The following is a 22,727-nucleotide window of genomic DNA, read 5'->3' on the forward strand; positions in this document are numbered from 1 at the left end:
AGAAGAGTTTTATTTTTCTTTAAGAACCTCTTAATTTTTCTTGTTATCATCGCAACTTTTTCATCTTTGTTGTCATTTTTCTTATTTTCATTACTTTCACTTTCATGAGGAATAGCTTTAAGTGCCAAACTCTTTTTTGGTTTTCCTTCTTCTTCTCCTATTTTCAATGTGTACTCATAGGTGGTAAGTGACCTAATGAGTTCATTTACTTCGAGCTTCTTGAGGTCTCTAGTTTCAAGAATCGTTGTCACTTTTAATTCCCAATATTTTGGTAGAGAGTTGAAAATTTTTTTTACTATCTCCATCTTGAAATAAATTTTACAAAGATCTGTCAAGTTATTTATGATTTTAATAAAATGAATATACATATTAGAAATAGATTCATCTTAAACATTTCATATTCATGAGTAAGAATATAAATTTTTGATTCATTGACTTGTGAAATTCCTTCATAAGTAATTTTCAAGTTATCCAAAATTTTATTTACATTAGCGCAAATCATTATTCTTTTAAACTCATTTTCATTGAGAGCATTATATAATAAATTCGTAACAATTAAATTCAATGTATAAAATCTATCGTCTTCACGATCAAACTTTTCTTCTTCCTTTTTGACATTTACTCAATCAACCACTTTTGTTAGAATATAAGATCCATTTATAATGCATTTCCAGATTTCTCGATTTTGAGCCTGAAAAAATATTCTCATTTTAACTTTCCAAAATGAGTAATTGTTTCTCCAAAAAAGTGGAATATAAACAAAATACAAAACATCAATAAATATAAAGAGTAAGGGTAAGAGAGAAGCAAATTCAGTATGTTAATAAGGTTCGGCTCCACTGCCTACGTCCTAATCTCAAGCTACCACTTGAGGATTCTCAAATTTATTATTCAACTTTTTTCATGTGGAGATAGAAATCTATTATACATCTGAACAACACCGCTACAAAGGATCTTTGTAGAACACCCTCTACACTTACAATCACTTTACACGTGATGATTCAATTATTCCCTGTGTAGAATACTTTCTACACGCACAAGGGTTATATATATCATTTTACTGATTTAAGAGCTGATAGTGGGTAAGTTATCAGAGAACACTTCTCAATGAGTAAAATAAAAACAATATAGTGTTAACTATATCTCTTTTAAAATGAATAAGAATTAAAACTCAATACTTAGAGAAAAGAGAATAAAAACGTTAAATTAATGTTGTATGCTCTTGGTATTGTAAATTTGAAACTCTCAAATGATCTATTTATAGGCATATGAGATTTCATATTCAAATTTAAAAAGATTAACATGTCAAAGATAACATCATTTACTTTTTCAAAAAAATCAAATAAAAACTTCTTCTTTTTCAATAACATCATTCATTTTTAAAAAAATTCAAATAAAAATTTCTTCTTTTTTATTTGTCAAATACAATATCATTTACTTTTCAGAAATTTCAAATTTAATCTTTTTACTTTTTACATATGTCAAAATGAATACTATTTACTTTTTAAAATTTTTAAACAAAATCATCTATCTTTTGCATAAGTCAAAAAGAGTATAAATCACTTTTGAAAATATTCAAATAAAGTATATAGATGTGAAAGATGACAATCAATCATCTTTCAAAATTTTCAAATTTAATTTTCAAAATATTCATACATATGTGAAAAATGTATTTTTATGATTTATCATAAAATATTAATTTTAAGTCTTAATCATAATTTTAAATTTTTAAGAGATTTACAATATTATTCTATGAGTTTTAATGTGACCTTATTATTTTCTTGCTCATGGTTGATTTTTTAATGTATTTGACTTTATTGTGTAGATAACTTAAACTTAATATTCCTTTATTTTTTAAATTTATTTATTATCATCAAAATCTATATATAAATATATAATTATACGAAAGTTGAAACTTTCGATTTAATATAAAACAACTCACTCTGATTCTAAACTTGTGGAAAACATCAAGAATAAAGGTAAAAAGATTAACCATATAACTGACGAAATCTCTATCACAAAAACTCAGATAAGAGATTGATGAATGCTTTTCTAATTTGGAATGTGCGTGGTGTTGCTAACAAAGTTACTATGCGTCATTTGAATCACTTAGTTAATTTCTATAAACTTTATAGGTTGTTCTTTATTTTCTTATAATATTTCTATAAGGTGTTTATTTTTTCTTTTTTATTTTAACGGAACTTGGGTCTGGGCCTTTTACTTCTCTCTTTGTAACCCCTGTACAAGTTATTCATGTCTCATAATTGAGGGTAATCAAAAATCAAAATCCACGAGAGCTCAGAAGGAACGTCCGCGTTATATGGTGGTTGAAGTCAATAGCTTATCAAAGGAAATAAATCAACGACGAAAGTTTCCGAAGAAAAGACGACGAAGTTGAGAAGAAAACGTGGTTTTTACGGCTGGGAGATGGGCTGCATTCTGTACAAACTGGGGCTCAAATAGAACAGATAAGGCCCATCTAGGAACCCAAGTTTGATAAAGTGAGCATTGCCAGTCTTCTTGTTTAACTTTCGTTTTTTCGTTTTTTCGTTTCGATTTTCTCGTCTCACACAACACTTGCTCAGTCCACCCTTTGCCCTTTCGTCCAAATCGAAAACCAAGCCTAAAATCTGTCCACCAGAATGGCCCTAAGCCCCTCGAAACTCTAGATTTTTTCTTCCAAATTTTTCGTGCACAATTTGGTTTTTTCATGTTTATTCTTTTTGGTACTGTGAGATTTTCTCGGGAAATCTTCATCCACCCAAGAAAGCGCATGAGAAATTCGATTCTGTTTAGGAAACCCTAGGTGGCGATTTTGTTTTTGGGAAAGAATATTTTCAATGGATTCCATGCCCGTGATATTGGACATAAGCTCCGACGACGAGACTGGTTTGAGTGAGCCCCAGGGCGGTGAGGGCGACGACTTCGATTGGATATCGAAGCTCTTGGACGGCGCTGATGATAAAGAGCCTGGCGATGATTCCGATGATGTTGTGGTGCTGGGGGAGTCCATCAACCCCAACCGAAAGTCAAAGTCTTCCAAATCGGCGGCGGGGGATACGGACGATGATTGTGTGATTTTGGAGGGTGACCCGGAAAATCCGGTATCGGTGGTGGACGATGCGGTGGGAGGGTCTGATGAATTGCATGTAGTTGGGGAGAAGGGGCAGGTAACTGGTTGCCTGGAAACGTCATGGGAGTGTAAAAGAAAATTACATGCTTTCTTTTTCTAAATTCATTTACTAGACTAACAATTGATTATTTGTGGGGTTTATTTAATTCTGAGAAAGGGAATTTCCTGTTTTCTTTGTTTACCTGCTTCTTTGTAGTAATTGAGTCTTAGCATGAGCTCTTCAAATTACAGAGTTTCTGTTTCTGTTTTAATTAGGTTTTATTAAAATTGTTGTAATGGGTAACTTTTAGATTTGTAACAATGGACTCTATCAGAGGTCCACTAATCTTTTGTCGTTTCTTTTTTCCATTTCGTTTACTAATTTCCTACTTGGGCGAAGAGTTATTTTAATTACTTAACAAATCGAGGAATAGGATGAAAAACGAGGGCAAGTTGAATTCATTTTAAACGAACTTCCTTACATGCGCGCATATCTGGGTGCAATTTAGACTGCTCAAGATAAATGCTTTTGAAAATGATTTGATATATTTCTGAAAGTTGTAGTTTCTACCTGTATTTCTATTAACCCCCCAACATGCTAAGATTGGGAATATATATTTTTATTTCGAATATTTAACGGACGGTAACTACCTGATTCTTATGCCATTGATTAATATTTATGCCTGTGACTGAATTAATAGTCAGATTAGGAATTTGTGAAGGTTTTGGTTGTCTTTGGGGCACATGTTTGTTGGGCCATATTATCTTTAATTGTGTATAGTGTGTTTTTTTAGTTCTTTATATTTGCATTCCCATGACCTTGTTACTTCATAGTATTGTTCCCTACTTCCAGTAAGGTTCAGCATTAAAAGAAAAAATAGTTAGGCAAAGCCATGCACCATGTCTCTGATGCCAACTAAATTTTATTTCCTTCTGTGGCAGATTGCATGCAGAGACTACCCTCATCCACGTCATCATTGTGCCAAATATCCTTTTAGTTCTACACCCCATGAAAGGCACTGTGAACAGGTTAGCTCACTCTTTAAGCTTTGGCACCTAGAAAAGACAGTGCTTGTTTAGTCCAATGTTTGTGTACTACCATCATGATTACTGCCCATGCTGAAATGCAGTGCCACTGTTACATCTGTGAATCTCTTGCGCCATGTCTACATTGGGTCACAGGCATCTCTAATGATGATCATTGTCATGCAACTGATAAAGAGGAGATCTGGAAAATTCGGAGAAAAAGCTTCAAGCTGGGGAGAAGTGCTTCATTACCAGGTATCAAGTCTTCTGATACTTCACTGCCTGCAGCGCTTCCCCGACTACAGGCTCAACTACTCAACAATATTCCATTGGCACCCAACCCCATGCCTCAAAATCAGGTCTCTCGGCCAAATATAATCCGTGCTTGCTCCACAGTCGCCAGTTATGCTGTGCCAAATATCATAGTGCAAGGTAGAAGTCAACAACCAACATCTGTTTTGGCGAAAACTCGAACTCACTCGCGCTTGGTACCACAGAATTTGCTTGGTGTACGTAATAGTGTCACCCAAAGGGACCGAGCTATGACCGTTGGTAATATGGGCCCAGGATTTGTCCCTTCCCATACAATGTTTAAAAAGACAGGAGCTGTGAGGGGTGCTTTGCCCATGCATCCTTCTGTTTATAGTTCATCAGACAACGTTAATTGTGTCCATGCAGCACTCCATACCATAAATGCTACACCAACGGCAGTGGCGAATGACAGAAACCTTGTTAAGTGGCCAAATGTTCATCCTAGCATAAACTTGGAGTCATATGGCCCTCAGGATTTCTCTCAGCCCAATGTGGGCGGCTTCGTAACACACATGGTATCTTCCCAACCACAAACAGAAAGTCAGCCCATTGCTCAATCAAATGATGGCGAAAAATTTTGTCAGCATGGGTATCAAAGTCAAAATGCTAGCCAAGGCATTTATCAAAAAGAGAATCAGACTCTAAATGCCAGCCAAAATATCTGGCAGCATGGGAGTCAAAGTCTAGTTGCCACAGATGCGGGTTTTTCAGATTTTAGTATTAGTTGGCCAATCAATTCTTGTCAAAGCAATCAACATCTTATAAATGAAGATTCTCAAGTCCATGGCGGAGGATCTGTGTGTGAGCCATATCCTGCTGAGGAGTCTAATTCCCAATTTATGGAAAGCACTCGCTGCAGTCGAAGCACTCAACAACCTGAGTTTTTTGGAAGTGCAAATCTCAGTCAAAACAATCGAGAACCTCAAGTTGAAAGTTCTCGACTTGAAAGTACAGGGTCTCTATGTGAGCCATCTACTGTAAAGGAGGCTAATTGCCAATTTTTTGGCAACCTTAATTCCAACACAGTGGACTTTCCATTTGATGACTTCTGGTTGATGGAAAACCAGCCAGGTCTGGTGGTGTCAGGTGGTTCTGTGCCATCAAATCTCTATTCTCCTGAGACTTCCTCCATCGACACCGGTATGCTTATGTTTGATTTTGAAACCTCCTGGAATGGTCTTACACATGTCTAGCCTATTATAACTAGGGTTTAAAAGTTTGAGAGTTTTGGCGGTGTACAGTCATTTTAAACTGAAGTGCACAAAAAGTGCCTGTTGGTTCAATAATGCTGCACAGTCTGGTAGATTTTGATAAATTATATTCTGAAATCAAATCACTTATGTTAAAGTTATATATTGCGTCTGCATTGTTCTTTCGCCTTGAGTCTGCTTGGTGACTGGTTCAGGATATCCTAGATGATCTTTATAGTTGTTGAAGTTGGTCCCCGCAGATTCTTGTGCCAATATGAATTTTGCTTTGGTTTTCTGATAGATGACAGTGAATGAACTTGGTCTTGAAGGTAGAAATCGGATTACTACAACAGTATCCAGCTATCTCTGTGTGCTAAATGGCCAGAACATCTGGAGCATCAAATGTGGATGGCAATTTCTGCTTTTATATGTAAAGGCATGCCGTTCACCAGAAACGAGATTGAATGCTTGCAAATGTGTGTAATTGCTTGGTGCATATCTTCTTCTTCGTTGTCTTTTTTTTATTTTTATTTTTTTTTCGGGTAGTCAGATTTTGATTGGTGCATGTCGATGTTAACAAATTGTTGGCAATGTGGCTACTGGAGATCAAGGCTAGGGAGCACGTATGGGAAATTTCCTTGCAGCCCAGCTTGAGAAAGGTGGGAGCAAATCCGTAATATTTGCAATAATTTAGCTAATTTGCCCATTCAAGACAATTTTTTTTTTTTTTTGAAGTTCTTTGAAGGGAAGTCATTCAACGATGATTGAACTGAAGCATCTCCATTAAAATTAGCGCAACTTACAATACGAACTTACCTAACTTCTATCCCTCACGTTCCATTGATTTCTCTAGATTTTTGGGTGCCAACATCATAGTTCTCTCTCCAACTTTCATCACCTCCTCAATTCTCTGGCATAGCATACTTAAGTTCAGGAGTTTTATTAGTCGTAGCATTTTTTTTTTAATATATGTATAATTCGATCTTCTTCCCCTCCCTCGAAAACGACATTCATTTGGCGCGTACCAATTATTTTATTATAACACTATTAATCATCCAGGGGTATTCCTAGCCGAATGGTAAGAGACATCAATAATTCCTAGCTTTATGCATGGGTCCTCAACTTTGGAAAATTTATCCAGTTTGGTAGATCTCAAGAGTGGAGCCATGAATTTAAAGACATCGGATTTATATGACAGTTTTAAAACTGATACACCGTGGTGGAGGTGGAATGTTATGATCTTGATTAAAGTAGTTCCAATGGTTCGTTTTTGGATGAATGTTGGGTCATTAACATTCATCAACACTACTTAGCCAATTGGGTGATGCAGGGTGGCGCTCCACAAATCAAAGTTATGTGGAAGATTGTCTCTATATGCATCATGTGGTGCAGATGTGCATACTTTTGAAGATAAGGAGCAGACACGCTTCGTTATTTATTTTTCAGCATCTTATTTGTTTGGGATATAGCTACAGATTTTAATGGTCTAAATGTACATGATTTTCTTGTTTACCCTATAACAACCTAGATAGGTCTTATTTCTTGTATACTATCTCGTGTACTTGAGTTAAGTCTATCCTTATTATTAACACTATCATTTAAAAAAAAAAAAATTCACCAACACTACTTGAGATATTTGTAAGAGATGCCAAACGCCTGTAGTCTGTTTAGAATTATCCCAGCCTTTAAAATAGAGGTCTGGATACGAAACTCCTCTTTCTTAAAAGTAATATATATATATATATATATTTATATTTAAGAGAAAATGAGAGGGGAGAGACAGGGGACCTCCTCCGCTGTTTCCCGATATTTGCAACGACACGTAGCACAGCTGCTACTTCTCTTGGCAATATTTATTATTTGGTTTGGAGAAGACTGTAGAGAACCCAACGCCGTTTCTAGTTTCTTCTTTGCCAATGGAACCGAGAGTCCTATAATTCTCTCTCTCTGTCTCTCTCTCTCTCTCGCTCGCTCCTTCTTTCTGGTACGCATACAAAGCAGGAATGGCCCTGTGGATGGAAAGTGGTTCGGAGCCCATCACCGAATCCGAGAAAGCGGACCTTGAAGCTATCGCCGCCCTCAAACACTCTGCTGCCCTTGAATTCAAGGTCTCTCTCTCTCTCTCTCTCTCTCTCTCTCTCTCTCTATATATATATATATATAAGTTGTGATTTATGAAAGTTCAGTGTTTGGAGGATTCGTTGGTATCGTTGGGTTTTGTGGAGCCTTTATCGCTACCGTTTTGCTTAAACAACGGACATTTGCTTGAATACGGGTATAGTTCTGCACGTCTAATTATTTCAAAACATGAGCTTAAGCTGAAAGTAGTATTAGTTCTAATGTCTTTCAAGGTGAGCGAGGCCTACACTACACTTTGAGGTGCTTAATTGCCTACGTGAGACTATTATAGGAGGGATCATCTGCATTTTAGTTTGGTAGTGATGCCCGACGATGGTTCTTAGAATGATGTGTTTCTCTTTGTAAGAAGAAATCATCATAGGCATTATAATATGCTCAATGAAGATTATGCGAATAATCATTTTATTTTTTTCTTTTGGTGGTTTCATTGATTTGTAGGAAAAGGGTAACCAGTATGTGAAAATGGGTAAAAAACACTACGCTGATGCTATTGATTGTTACACGAGGGCAATTGATCAGAAGGTCCTGAGCGACTCCGAACACTCGGTTCTCCTCTCGAATAGAGCCCATGTGAATTTGTTGCTAGGAAATTACAGACGTGCTCTCATGGATGCTGAGGAGGCAATTAAGCTTCTCCCGACAAATGTCAAGGTTCTAATTTCACGTTTGTGTTCTCAGCTAGACGTCGTTTGCTCTGAATTCTCATGGATGGGAACTTTCTTATGGTTCTTTGATTTGATAATGTTTAAAAGCGTTATGGATTTTGGTTAGGCACTTTATCGAGCTGCCAAAGCGTCTCTGTCATTGAACTTGTTGGATAAAGCGAAATCATTTTGTGAGAATGGAATTGAACTTGACCCAAGCAATGAAGAACTAAAGAAACTTGCTAAGCAGATTGACATACAGAGGTTGGAACATGAACAGCGGGAGGCTCTAGTTTCCAGGGATATTGCTGGGGCTAAGGTTTGATGCTTCACTATTCGCAGGGAAAAAATCTTTTGTTAATACCTCGAGGCTCATGTTTCCCTTTTTTTCCTCTCCTGAAACTTTGCAGGACCTTGTTTCTGCAATGGAAGATAGGGGCTTCAAGATTGGAAAGGCAGTATTTCAAGAACTTACTGGATTAAGAAAGCCTGCATTAGATAAAAATAATATTGTCCACTGGCCAGTTCTTCTTCTGTATGCAGAGGTTATGTCCAGTGACTTTATCGAGGACTTCTGTGAGACTGACATGTTTTCAGCTCATCTTGACATGATATCCTTTTAGAAGATTGCCATATATACCATACCTTCCTTTTCTTTTTCTTGTGGGTTTTGCATATGGCATACAATGTCCCTGCACTGTTGTGCTTTATGGATCTCCTTAGCTTTTAAACATGTTTTCAGAAAGTTGCCCACCTTTGCCATGGGACAAAGAGAACAATTACACCCGTGAAGCTATTGAGTTATACTACGAGGTAGGCAGCTGAATGTGATTCTTATTTCAGTTACTATTGTTCCATTTCGATAGTTTAATAACTAACTTATTCCTTTTTTGATAGTTTTCTTTTGAAGACTTGCAAGTATTGTATGACTTTGAACTTATAGCGAACAAGTAAATTTTTCATGATAATATTTTTTTCATGAGATCCCTCCAACGTTATCAATTGTTTAGGATAATTTTGCATAGAAGCCCTTTAAGAAATAATTCTGTCTTAAATGGTGCCACCATCTTTATACTTATCAAAAAGCTTCATTTCCATTTGCTTACTACTGATTCACCAGGTTGGTTCTGGAGTTTGTCTATCAAAGTCAAAACTTCTCCATTATCTCCTGGAGGGAACTGCAGCTTCTCATGTAGAAAGCATTAATGGAGAAGAGAAGGATGCAATTGAGGATTCTAATCATGAGATCTCTGCAGGTAGGATGGTTTATTATCTCCCTTGTCTGGATTCCATGCCAAATAATGTATATCTCCTCCATTTTCCCTTACTATAAGTGGTTTGATTATCATGTGTTTAAACATGATATTACATGTTGGAGGATGTTGAATTCTGTTTGGGGATCAAACCACTTGTGGCTTACTAATACTGAGGTCTTTGAGTCAATATGATAACTTCGAAATATCACCTAAAATTCATTGGAAGTTTGATGACAAGTCACAAGTTTCTCTCCTATGATTATGAACTTTGGAAATATATGAATAACTCAATTTGGTAAACTCATTCAATTATATATTTTTGGTTCTATTGATTATTTTCTCTTTCTATTTTTCTTTATCTCACCTAAATTCCTACCAGAGATGGTTTTTATATGGCTGGTCTGGTAGAGTGCAGCATCTTTATGCCCCTTCAAGACACCCCAAAAATTAGTACGAACAAAAAGTGCAAGTACACGCATACAGAAAAACAAAGTACACATACAGATGTGCTTATGCTCATGCAAGCTCCAGCCTGTTTCAAGACGGCTTTTGTTCTGGACATGTGCTTAAGCTCACTGAGCTTGAGCCCCTGGCATAATTGCAATTGTATTGATCATTATTGTAAGCAAGCAAGACGTACAAGATAATGCCCAAAGCTAAGTTCATGTAGATCTGTGATTTAGATCTCTTACTCAAGATGCATACAGGAGTATATATTATTGTTGCCAGTGTCAATACTTCCAATTACATGTGTAGCAGATAGAAAGCTTGTTTCTTTGCACCATTCAAATTTCGTACATCACCTTTGTTCATCTTTTAATGCAAAATATTCTTACCATGCTTATGATAACACGTGCTTATGAAAGTCCTTAATGGTCCTCAGGAAATGGTTCTAAATGGGTAAGAGTAAACGAGAAAAGAACACTTCATGATGTTTTGAAAGAGCCAAATTTCATCATTCCTGGTATCCCAGGTATGTATGTATTGATTAGTATATTACGCAAATAAAATATCGTAACTAATGTTAACAATTGAAGGAATGTCCATTTCGTCTCTTTGATATTCTTGTTTCTACTGTTTGTGATGCAATATATGCAGTATTCTATGTTGTTTCAAAAAGCTCCAGATTCTATAAAGAGTTTAAAGCTGGGAAGTGGGCTCCTCCACCTTGAATAAATAATTAAGGCGTTGAGTAGCATGGCTTGAAGGTAGGTAATGTTATAACGAGTTAAACCAAGTATTCTTCGTGATAGTTGAAGATGAGTTGTGTTGCTTGTTCACGGCCCGCTTTGAAGACATAGCGTTTTACCTTTGGACGCCATGTGCTGTTGGCATCATCTTCATTGAAGACTTCCTCGTTTTTTATATAGTTCAGGTTGATTAAATTTAATTCATGTAACTTATCAAAATGTAATGCATGTACTCGAGATTTGAAGATGACCACGACTTTTACAATTGGTTCTCCCGTTGGTCCATTATTCCAACTTACTTTATCAAATCATTTATATCTTAATTCTAAATGCGTTTTTTCTAAACATTTTATCTATTTTCTTCCCACTTTCATTTCGTTATAACATAATGCTCATTAACCTTTGGATTATTTTTTTTTAGAAAAATAGAAGATAATCTAAGGACATTAAAAGTGTTAAATTTTAAAAGTGTTAAATTTTAAAAAAATAATGCTAGGTACAGTCATGGAGTATGTAAATGTTGTTTAATCGTTTTGAAAAAGAATGAGATTTATTATTAAAAAATATATATATTTATATATATATATATATATATATTTATTTATTAAGGTCTTATATTTACTCTTTTTTTGTTTTAAGAAATTGAACGGTACTTTTAAGTACTTTACGATTATAAATATCATTTTTTATTTTACAATTATTCTAAAAGTGAAATGAAAGTATATATATGTATGTATATAGAACTACTCTTATTTTAGTCAACGAAGATTGATATTCCGTTACAATGATTTCCTAATAACGGGAAATCTGTTATTGTTCTACTCGTGATTCTATTGTACATTTTGTGTCTTATTCCACCATGGAATCTCTTCGAATCTCATTCTATAAACAGCCACCAAACACTTGAAATCTCCACGATTCTTTCACTATAAAAGGAGAGAAAAAAAATTCTCCCCTCAAAGCCAAGCTCGTTCCTTTCTTCTCATGGCTGTTGCGATAACCTACTTTGCTGCAGATCTCCACCTTCTACTGGGTGGTGCAGCTAATGCTAGCGGCACTCCTGAGTATCCTTGTAGTCGCTTTGATGCCATTTCAAACAAGTTTATATGGTCAATGATAATAAATTAGATTATTGGCAGTTTGCATCTTAATCAAAATGTGCCAAGAGTCAATTAAGCCAACAATCAGTAGATGCGAAAGGCCCCATTTGTTAATGATGTGATTTTGTATTGAGTCCATTTGGGACCTCATTTTGGAGAATTTTGCAAATAGTACATATTGTAAGGGTGCCTATGAACGCTAGACTTCCATAAGAGTGGAAACCGCTGTTGGCTTGCCATGTTTGGTTTAGGCTTCAAAGATAGTTCAATGTTAGATATTGAGATAGAGGATAGTTCAACCTTGTTCGTTTTCCCAACAATGGCAGCATAAGAAGGAGGTGCATCCTTCTTTTTTAATTTTTGGGATTCATTCAAATTTGAGTAAGGGTGATCATCGGTCAATCCAGTTCGAAAAAACTGACCGGATTGAAACTATTTGGTCTTGTTCCAATCCTAAAATATGTAGACCAAAGCCATTCAGTCTAGTCTCGAACCGACTTTAAAATATTTGTAATAATTTAATATATTATTTTTATATAGTAATTATATAAGTTAATGATGTAATTTTTGTCTAATTTATTATCATTGATCATATAAAATATCTTTTTAATGATTTAGTTACATAATCTACATTAATAATTCACTTAATTTTAATTTGATAGTTTAAATAAATTTTTTTATTAGTTTATTTGGGGGGAAAAAGGGTAAAATAGGAAAACATGTTTTTCTTTTGCCGGATTTTGATTTAAATCCTAGTTTAGATTATATTTAAATTAAAAAATATTTTAATCACAAAGATATTATATAAAATTAAATTTATAAATTGAAATATTTTGATGCACTACGTTTAGGTTATAAACTTATTTTAAAGTAAAGTAAATTGTATTATATAAAACTATGTTAGTTTATTAGCTATTTTTATGGGATTTCTTTGTGATTATAGCATTTTAAATTTTCTTGATTTTCCATGGTTTAAAATTTTTTAAAATTTTGTTGAAAGAAAACTAGACACGAGTTTAGGTTTATTGATACTGTTTTTAACTATTTATACGAATAATTATAATCAAAGCGAGTTAAACCAAGCATTCTTCTGATACTTGAAGGTGAGTTGTATTGTTTGTTCACTGCCCGCTTTGAAGAAATAGCGTTTGACCTTTGAAGATTGAGATTCGGTTACGGTGATTTCCTAATAACGGGAAATCTGTTATCGTTCTACGCGTGATTTCGTTGGAATCCCCACGATTCTTTCACTATAAAAGGAGAGGAAACAAATTCTCCCCTCAAAGCCAAGCTTGTTCCTTTCTTCTCATGGCGGCGGCGGCGATAACCTGCTCCGCTGCAGATCTCCACCCTCTACTGGGTGGTGCAGCCAATGCCAGCGCCGCTGCTGAGTACCTTTGTAGCCGCTTTGATGCCATTTCAAACAAGTTTATCGACACAAATTATGCTGTTGACAACACCTACCTTCTCTTCTCTGCTTACCTTGTCTTTTCCATGCAACTTGGTTTCGCCATGCTCTGCGCCGGTTCGGTTCGTGCCAAGAACACCATGAACATCATGCTCACCAATGTCCTAGATGCTGCAACCGGCGGCCTGTTTTACTATCTCTTCGGCTTTGCCTTCGCCTTTGGCGGACCATCAAACGGGTTCATTGGCGAACACTTCTTCGGCCTTGGGATGTTTCCTTCCTCTTCTTTTGACTATGGTTTCTTCCTTTATCAATGGGCTTTTGCCATTGCAGCTGCTGGAATCACTAGCGGTTCGATCGCGGAACGGACCCAATTTATCGCGTATTTGATCTATTCTTCTTTCTTGACGGGTTTGGTCTATCCTATAGCGTCTCATTGGTTCTGGTCTGCGGATGGTTGGGCAAGCCCTGCTCGGTCTGATAATCTTTTGTTTGGTTCTGGGGTCATTGATTTTGCTGGTTCCGGAGTTGTTCACTTGGTTGGAGGCATGGCTGGTTTATGGGGTGCTCTCATTGAAGGACCACGCATTGGCCGCTTTGATCAAGGCAGCCGAACTGTGTCGTTGCGCGGACACAGCGGTACGTTGGTTGTTTTGGGGACGTTCTTGCTATGGTTTGGATGGTACGGATTCAACCCTGGTTCATTTCTCAGCATATCGAAAGCTTATGGAGAGAGCGGTTCTTATTATGGACAATGGAGTGCTGTTGGGAGAACCGGAGTTACAACAACTCTTGCTGGATGTTCAGCTGCACTGACCACACTCTTTGGAAAACGTTTGCTCTCTGGCCATTGGAATGTGACTGATGTTTGCAATGGTTTGCTTGGTGGGTTTGCAGCAATCACCTCAGGTTGTTCGGTTGTTGATCCTTGGGCTGCAATCATATGTGGGTTTGTAGCCGCTTGGGTTCTCATTGGGTGCAACAAGCTTGCAGAAAAATTCAAGTATGATGACCCATTGGAGGCAGCACAGCTTCATGGAGGATGTGGCTCTTGGGGTATAATTTTCACTGCCTTGTTTGCAAAGAAGAAATATGTCAACGAGGTTTATCCGGGGATACCGGGGCGGCCATATGGGCTGTTCATGGGAGGTGGAGGAAAGCTCTTGGCAGCGCACATAGTCCAGATTTTGGCGATTTCATTATGGGTTAGCATTACCATGGGGACATTGTTCTGGTTTTTGCACAAACTGCAGCTCTTGAGGATTTCGACAGACGAGGAGATAGCAGGAATGGATTTGACTAGCCATGGTGGGTTTGCTTATGAATATAGCGATGAAGTTGAACTTCCGATTCTGAAGAACAGACTCAACTTGACGAGGAAGGATTCCTCAGCTATTTGATTTGATTGCATTTTATCTCCATTTTTATCATCATAGCTTGTATAGCTCTTACAATTATGGCAGAAAACCGGTCTCCCATTAGTTAAATAACTTATGCAAGTGGTCATGCTTAGTTTCTTTTAAGTTTCAGCTGAAATATTTGAACTCTGCTGAACCTTTTTTGGGTCTTATATCGGTTTCTAATCTATATGCTTCAATCTTTTTGTGATTTTGTATTTGATGCTTTGGATAACTTGAGTAAAGATGGCACCCCTCTTACTCTTCTTTTTCTAAATTATATTCTACTTCTATAAGTTCTATTTCAAAGACCAGTGGAGAGAGAGAAGCACAAGTGCTTCTAGATTTTATCAAATGGAATAAGGCAGAATTTAGAACAACGCTTTCCATCTCTTGCTTTCATATCATTTTTCAATAAAAATAAATAAATTGGCTCTGTGTTGCCCAACAGGTCCTTTTCCAAACATAGCCTTTTCCAAAGATAGGTTATGCGTACTTTTGTGAAACGTGCGGCAATTATGATGAAAAGTACGAAAAAGCAAATAAATAAAGAAAGTAAAAGAACACAGAGATTTAACATGGTTTAGAGAATTCGCATCCGGCTCCTCATTCCTTCCGCATCCTCATATTTTAGGGATAGTTTTAGGGTTTGATCTAAAACCTTCCTCCATCCGATTCTCCAAAAACGGGATAAACTTTCCGGTTACTACAGTAGGTCCCCATTACTTATTGTACATCCCCAAATGTGATTTCGGTTCTCTCTCTCCTTCGACATCCCGCATCTTCTATCTTGCGACGGTTGGCTGCCCTTCATCTCTCCGACTTCCCTGAATCTCGCATCACGCTGGTATGCCCATTCCAGATTCTCCAAACTTTGAATGATTCTCCTTTCTACAATCCCCAGCCCTACCCAAAATGTTACTCTGTGAAATTTACTGTCATTTTCATAAATCTCGCATCAAATTTCAGCGGTGGTAGGTTCTTTTTTGAGGCTGTTTTTGGATAAATTATGACAAAATTTCAAAGGGTTTTGGGTTGGAAAAAAACCCTAGATATGCAGGGGACCTCCAGTTTCGAATTTGGGGATTTTTTGGGAACTGATTTTGTTGAGTTTATTTGGGGCATTTTGATATCTTTAACTGCGATTTTATCTATTACCCGGGATTGTGATTATGCTTGGCTATCTTTGGGTGGGGTTGTGATTATGCAAGAGCTATCTTCTTTTTTCGTTGGTATTTTTCTTCTCTGTGATTATATCGGCATGGCTCTATTTGATCTGGTTGCTTTTCATTTTAGATCTTGTTTCTATTTTTTTTTTTTGTAACATTGGTTTCTTTTGTAGGTCTTGGTTTCATGGAATTGTTTTTGGTTTCATTAAATTGTTCTTAGTTTCAGAAACAATTGTTCTTGGTTTCTTTGTAGTTCTTGGTTTCATGAATTTGATGGAGGAATCTTTTGTAGTTCTTGGTTTCATGAAATATTTCAGTAAAATCTCCATAAAATCTCTAGTAACCCCATACGCCAGCATTTTAAGTGTTGTAGTTATTTTTTGTATAGAAGATAAATCGAGTATTTCGACATTATCTCTTCTCTGGACGAAATACGGCTCGTAAGACTCTAGCTCATTTAGAATACGAAGAAATAGGGGACGGCTCATCCGAAATCTCATTTGAAATAGATTCGAGGGATATACTGGATTCTCTGCGAAATAATCACGAAATAGGAGCTCGTGCCCCTGGGCATGATCACGCCGAATAAACTTACGTGAGTGCCTATTGTCACGCTGCCTCGATGACTATCCATCGACCTCCTCAGTATGAACATCGCTATCATCTTCAGAGGATACGTATGTCAATAATTTGCGAAAGAATGTACGAGCCATTTGATGAAAGGAGTGGAAGATCAAAGGATAGAATAGAATCTCTGTTCTATAAATGAAATGAGATTTGAGTTTGTGAGAATGTGAATGTTAGCAATATGCTAATTTATAGAGGAAAAAGTTACCGTTACACTACAAACAAAAAAATGTTACCGTTTGAGAGAAAACAAAAAAAATTACCGTTAGAAAAAAGATAAAAAATATTACTGTTGGAAAAATGATAAAAAATATTACCGTTGTAAAAAGGACAAAAAATATGATCGTTGAAGAAAGGACAGGTAATATTACCGTTACAACCAATTTAAAAAATTATATCATCAATACGTGACTACGGATCCTCATTAATCTTTAATTGATAAAGAGTACTCTTCTAAATAAATTTTCCATCACGTTAAAAAATGCATTAATTTATTAATAAAATTTACTATTTTTATAAAGAAAATTCTTCTTAACATCCTCATACTTCACACACCACATTTATTTTAATTTTTTTTTCATTTTTTCTATAATAAATATGTAATGTATAGATGATAAATAGAATAATTCAATTAGTTTAATCAGAATAAAATAAAATAAAAAATAATAAAAATAATAAATAATATTTTAATATATAAAGTGTGTGGTGTAGGATGATGTGTAGCATTGTCCTTTTTATAATACGATTAATGATTTAAAAAACTACTGTATTGAGTAGTCAAAATCATATAAATATTTAGTAGAAAGTGATATTTGAAAAAAGATAATAAGACAAAAGAGTTAGTAGTTAGGATTGTAAATGGAAGAGAGAGAAAAAAGTAATAAAAATAGAATAGAGAAATATTATTTAATAGAATAGAGATAGGGATGGGGAATGGGATGTAAAAGGTTTTTAGAAGATGAATAAAATTTAGAGATAAATTTGAGGAAATGTGATTTTGAATTAAATTATAGGGATAAAGATGAAAAACCGGATGAGGATGCTCTTAACAATATGCCTACATCTACAGGAGCGAGCGACAACTGAAATTTTCACTATGAAAAAGTTGTTCCGCTCAGCAAGCTTCACTCCCCTTACTCCACTTCGGCATTAGCCTGCTTTCTCTCGATACGTGTTCCACTCGATATGAGCCACATAATACAACACTTACCCTAGTCCTCCACTTTCCATGACTACGAAAGTTTCATAAATTTTCCATGAACGCGAGTATAGAAAAAATTAGGGACCACCCTCGAGCTTCGCATATTCAGAAAATTGTGAACAAATGAAAACACAGCACTTCAGTCATTGCAGATGTCATAATGCTCAGCACCATAAGGAAAGATCCAGATTCCCATCAAACACATATATAATTGATAGATAAGGCAATCTTAAAGGGGAATATTGTTCACGTTAACCATTTATACTCATCAACAGCATCCACTCACTTATTTTTCTCTTGGAATGCAAGACGGTAAGTTCACTCCACTAGTAACTTGGAATGAGACTGATAAGATCACTTTAAACGTGCACTGCAAGCACACACCGGAGACAACCACCTTCATGCATCAGATCAAATGCCTCGTTGATCTCCCCAAGAGTCAAATTGTGAGTAATGTATTCATCCACCTTTATTTCCTGCAATATTCAAGAGGAAAGATAAGTTCATAACCTCTACTAGAGAACTAACAAAAAATCACATATTCAGTGCATGTAAAATGTGTTACCTTCTTCAAGTACTTCTCCACGAGCCAGGGAACTTGGGAACGGCTCTTAAAACCACCAAAAGCTGTGCCTTTCCATACACGACCAGTTACTAACTGGAAAGGACGGGTGCATATTTCCTGCCCTGATGCTGCAACACCGACAATAACTGAAGTTCCCCAGCCCTGAAATTTTTTGGCAATCAGGTGAATTCTATATATGCAGATACCCATTAACCTACATATTCAATACATGCAGAATACTCACCTTATGGCAGCACTCCAAAGCAGACCTCATCACCGAGACATTTCCAATGCACTCAAAACTGTAGTCAACACCACCATCAGTGAGATCAACAATAACCTGTTGAATTGGTTTCTCGTGGTCCTTTGGATTCAAAAATTCAGTAACTCCAAAATTCTTTGCTGCATGTCACAAAGAAATATAAGCAAATGACCAGCAAGTCATAAAAATATGACAGAATCCTCTTTGTAAGAGACATTCCACTCTAACTTACCTTAAGAGCAGAGCAGCGGCTCTCTCAGTTTAAATAGATGTTCACAGCTCTTTGTAATTAAAACTTAAAAGTTGTGCGCAACAACTTAAATAATACTCCACTGGTTTTTAAAAACTAGCAACAAGTTGCCAAAACTTGCTTTAAAAATTAATTTCCTAGAAAAGAATGAAAATCTAGCTTGCTACAATCACCACACCATGATCTATCATCACATACTTCCATATGTTGCAGACAGAAAGGGAAACTATCAAAATCCACAAGATCGAATAAAAGAATACGACCACTTTTTTCTTGGGTAGAGTTCCCTCAAGTACACAACTACTTGTTCTTCTTTTCTCATTCACTACTCAGAGCTGACAGACAAGCAGCATTGCTAATGTTCAAGAGACAGAATAGCAGCATTCAAGTGATAACTAGTAACAATATATGTGCTTTAATCAAAGGATAGAAATTAATTGCCAAAATGTAAGTTAGGAAACTTCATGATAGATCAGATCAGAATACCATGCTATACGAAAAAATCAAGAAAGAGAGAACTCAAGATGTACCTCTTTCAAACTTTTTGCTGTCAATATCTATGCCAATTATTCGTGAAGCACCAGCTGCCTTTGCACCCTCTGCGACCTGTCAGTTACTTCTCCAATCAATCATTAAAATTGATTAAAGAACATGATGCAAAAAAATCTACACCAAGCTTACAGCAAGGCCAACAGTCCCAAGGCCAAAAACAGCAACTATTGACCCTGATTCTACTTTTGCTGTGTTCCAAACAGCTCCAAGACCTAAAAGGCAACACAATATTAAAATAATTAGGATCTGCACATGATAAGTGGCTTATATAAATATAATTCATTTCTATTTTTTTTTAAAGACAGAAACACACATGACATTTACCATTATAAGAGTGTTGTTTTAACCATGGCTCCAGATAACTGCAACACTTCCCCCCCACCCCCCAAAACCAAAAAAAAAAAACCCAAAAAAAACTACATTTGCAACTGAGAATTAAAGGCAAGTCATATGGAAACTGGTTATGCACAAAATTCAAGTTTTCTTTTTCTTTATTTTATTAATAGAAAAACAGAATCTATAAATGTCGCACTTTGACAAAAGGTGTGATTACATAGGCCAGAATAAAAAAGTTAGCAAACAGTCCATACTTTATCTGAAATTAAAAACTTCTGCAACATAATTAAACAGGAGGCCAAAATAACGCCCATGTTTCCACATATAAAATGTTCACAGCATATCTTTTAACCAAGTTGTAAGCAGGGTATTCTACTGATTTATCCTGTGTGCCATCCCTATAAATCTTGTCATTTTGTTTTTTGCAATTGAGAAAGGGATGGTTAAAAATAATGAATATCAGAGACCATGAGAATGCAAATGAATCAAATTCATACATGTTGCAAATTGTGAATGTTGACTGAATAGTAATACTTGGATTAATTCCTTAGCACTTTCCAACAACATGTCTCCCAGAAGAGACGAAACAATGTGGGGCATGTCCCTCCTAGCCGGTTTTGAATTCTTTGGTTATTATACTTTTTAATCCAAACTATATATTCTATATATAAATTTGCCTAAACAACTAAGTTAGCCCCATCAAGATTAGGCTTTGTCCCGAATAAATTAACCAACTCTATTTACTTATATACCGCGCAAGATATTTAAGTAACTGAAAGAGGTATGGGCTGCTTAACCAGAACAATCACAAAAAAGTATATTTAAGATATTGCAAGGTAGTACAACAAATTCTTACCAGTGGGAACACCGCATCCCAGAAGGCATACTTTTTCCAAAGGAGCTTTTGGATCAATCTTTGCAACGCTGACATCATGAACAACAGTGTACTGGCTAAATGTTGAGGTTCCCATAAAATGATAGATAGGCTTTCCATTTATGGAGAAACGGCTCTTGCGATCACTCATCATGACTCCAACTCCAGTCGCAGCACGAACTTTGCCGCAGAGGTTTGTCTTCCCAGATTTGCAAAACTTGCATTCTCGACATTCTGCCTGGTAACAGGGAATAACATGGTCCCCAGTATGAACTTCAGTTACCCCTTCACCAACACTCTCCACAATCCTGTGTTGAAATAAATTAATCTGTTTTTCTATCATAAAAAAACTTCATAAATGGTTAGTATCTGTTATAATATATGCCCACTTAACATACCCAGCAGCCTCATGGCCAAGGATGCATGGGAAGAGACCTTCAGGGTCCTATAAGACAGATAAAATGTTTCCACATCAGAATATAAGTAAAAATTAAATAGATCACTTGAAAATAAAAATGACGACATTAATGATAGAAGCGCTGGAAGCATAGAAATTCACACAAAAGTTAGGTATTTTACTTAATTTCCACCCCCTACCTGCATCCCCACCTCCGAAATAACCAAAAATCCCACTCCTCCCTCCCTTCCCCTACTCTGCACATGCGTGTGTGTCTATATCTGTGTGTCTATGTGTTTACGAGAGATAGATAAATGGACAAGTAAAAACAGATAAAGTAAAAGCAGAATACGGCTAGCACTCTCCACAATATGATATAGATTTCCCAGGAATCTAGAAATCTATAACATGTAGAATCTAGATTTCAAAAAAACAAAAAATATCGTGCTTGTTGATAAAGACTTTCTTATAAAAAACAATATGATCTAGATTTCAATAAGCAGACATTTCATGTTCGCAAATTAGATGGCCTCATTATATGTCAAACTGATTTTGTTATTTTGATCGGTAACATCGAGCTGAAATCTTGCCATATGAACTTGGAGTTATCACCACAACTGCTAGCATCAGTTCAGTTCTATCAAACCATGCACCACTAAGAGCTTTTCACAATTGTTTATGTTTTTCAACAATGTTCTATTTCCAATTTGGCATTTGAACAAAAAATTATAACAAAAAACAAATGGGAAATTTCGAATTCCATGGGAAGAAACGAAGTAAAATTTAATAATTCAAGTATCAAATCCAGGAGCTGAAAGTTAAAAACAATAAAAAAGAAGAGTAATGCAACCATCATTTCTCAAAAAAAGAACCCCTGCACGTTTAGAAGAAATTTATACTTTAAAATTTGTACTAACAATAATGGTAAGTCAGCAATCTAGCATGAAAAACAGTAAGACCTTGCCACTCCAAGTGTAGGCATCGGTATGGCAGAGAGCAGTGAAAAGGATCTTGATTCTGACTTCCCCCGCCTGCGGCGGAGCCACCTGAACGTCCTCGATCACCAGAGGCTTATTGGGTTCCCAGGCCACCGCAGCTTTTGCATTTTCATTGCATCCATATAGAGATCACAACCATAGTGATTTCAACAGTTCACATATCACACGCATATATGCATATAAACATAGACATAGAGAGTACCTTTGCACGTGATTACTTGACCTTGAGTAGCCATGGATGAGAGCGAAAGCAAAAACTGGAGAGAGAGAGAGAGAGAGAGAGGGGATTAGAATCGAGAGTGAGTGTGGATGAAATCCAGCTAAATGCACGGTGATGGGGTCGGAGTGGCCGACTCGACTGACCGGGACCCGCGGGCCGCGGCTCTGCTGGGAGCGTAATGGCCGGTTAGGTTTGGGTTGGGTTATGCATTGGGCTAAGCAGAAGTTTAAACATCTATGAGCGCAATAAAATTTTTGGCCCATATGCAATTATGTATGGGCAGAGACACTTTCACTCCGTCCATTACAGGATTATCCAGTTAAGGCCCATAATAGGCCCTTTTGGGCCCATCTGGTTTGTTTTTTTTAAATGAAAAGATAAGTCTTCCAAACCATACAATTATTAGCAAGAAATAAATTATGTTTAAAAACAAAGAAATAAATGATGTTGTGAAGGGAATTTCTATTGCATGTTATTCTCCAAATTTAATCTATACTATATG

The 22,727-nt window shown here is 36.2% G+C and overlaps 4 protein-coding genes across 6 annotated transcripts; 3 read left to right on the top strand and 1 right to left on the bottom strand.

Annotated features, from left to right (window-relative positions):
- Positions 1 to 2,361: 2,361 nt before the first annotated feature.
- On the top strand, positions 2,362 to 6,470 carry LOC122305409. 3 transcript variants are annotated; one of them, XM_043117938.1, is made up of 4 exons: positions 2,362 to 3,170; positions 4,055 to 4,141; positions 4,243 to 5,590; positions 5,970 to 6,470. In XM_043117938.1, exons 1-4 carry the CDS (start codon positions 2,841 to 2,843, stop codon positions 6,122 to 6,124), a joined length of 1,920 nt encoding a protein of 639 aa, XP_042973872.1. In that variant the 5' UTR covers positions 2,362 to 2,840; the 3' UTR covers positions 6,125 to 6,470. The 3 variants fall into 3 exon arrangements, with proteins under 3 accessions (XP_042973872.1, XP_042973874.1, XP_042973873.1); XM_043117940.1 differs by having other exon boundaries at positions 2,367 to 3,170; positions 5,942 to 6,138; XM_043117939.1 differs by lacking the exon at positions 5,970 to 6,470 and having other exon boundaries at positions 2,370 to 3,170; positions 4,243 to 5,801.
- A 990-nt stretch (positions 6,471 to 7,460) lies between these two features.
- On the top strand, positions 7,461 to 11,192 carry LOC122305412 (tetratricopeptide repeat protein 4 homolog). The gene is made up of 8 exons (XM_043117944.1): positions 7,461 to 7,748; positions 8,218 to 8,430; positions 8,551 to 8,742; positions 8,834 to 9,034; positions 9,156 to 9,236; positions 9,544 to 9,679; positions 10,563 to 10,652; positions 10,778 to 11,192. The coding sequence occupies exons 1-8, from the start codon at positions 7,644 to 7,646 to the stop codon at positions 10,849 to 10,851; spliced, it is 1,092 nt and encodes a 363-aa protein (XP_042973878.1). The 5' UTR covers positions 7,461 to 7,643; the 3' UTR covers positions 10,852 to 11,192.
- A 1,870-nt stretch (positions 11,193 to 13,062) lies between these two features.
- On the top strand, positions 13,063 to 14,997 carry LOC122305410 (ammonium transporter 1 member 4). Its single transcript, XM_043117941.1, has one exon. It carries the CDS (start codon positions 13,278 to 13,280, stop codon positions 14,775 to 14,777), a length of 1,500 nt encoding a protein of 499 aa, XP_042973875.1. The 5' UTR covers positions 13,063 to 13,277; the 3' UTR covers positions 14,778 to 14,997.
- A 2,912-nt stretch (positions 14,998 to 17,909) lies between these two features.
- Positions 17,910 to 22,364, bottom strand: LOC122305411 (alcohol dehydrogenase class-3-like). The gene is made up of 9 exons (XM_043117943.1): positions 22,208 to 22,364; positions 21,967 to 22,103; positions 21,009 to 21,055; positions 20,593 to 20,918; positions 19,530 to 19,612; positions 19,379 to 19,454; positions 18,581 to 18,738; positions 18,337 to 18,498; positions 17,910 to 18,247 (listed from the first exon to the last, which is right to left on the bottom strand). Exons 1-9 carry the CDS (start codon positions 22,239 to 22,241, stop codon positions 18,131 to 18,133), a joined length of 1,140 nt encoding a protein of 379 aa, XP_042973877.1. The 5' UTR covers positions 22,242 to 22,364; the 3' UTR covers positions 17,910 to 18,130.
- Positions 22,365 to 22,727: the final 363 nt, after the last annotated feature.

The sequence above is a fragment of the Carya illinoinensis genome, chromosome 3, assembly GCF_018687715.1.
Source record: "Carya illinoinensis cultivar Pawnee chromosome 3, C.illinoinensisPawnee_v1, whole genome shotgun sequence".
In the NCBI taxonomy this organism is placed as follows: Eukaryota; Viridiplantae; Streptophyta; class Magnoliopsida; order Fagales; family Juglandaceae; genus Carya; species Carya illinoinensis.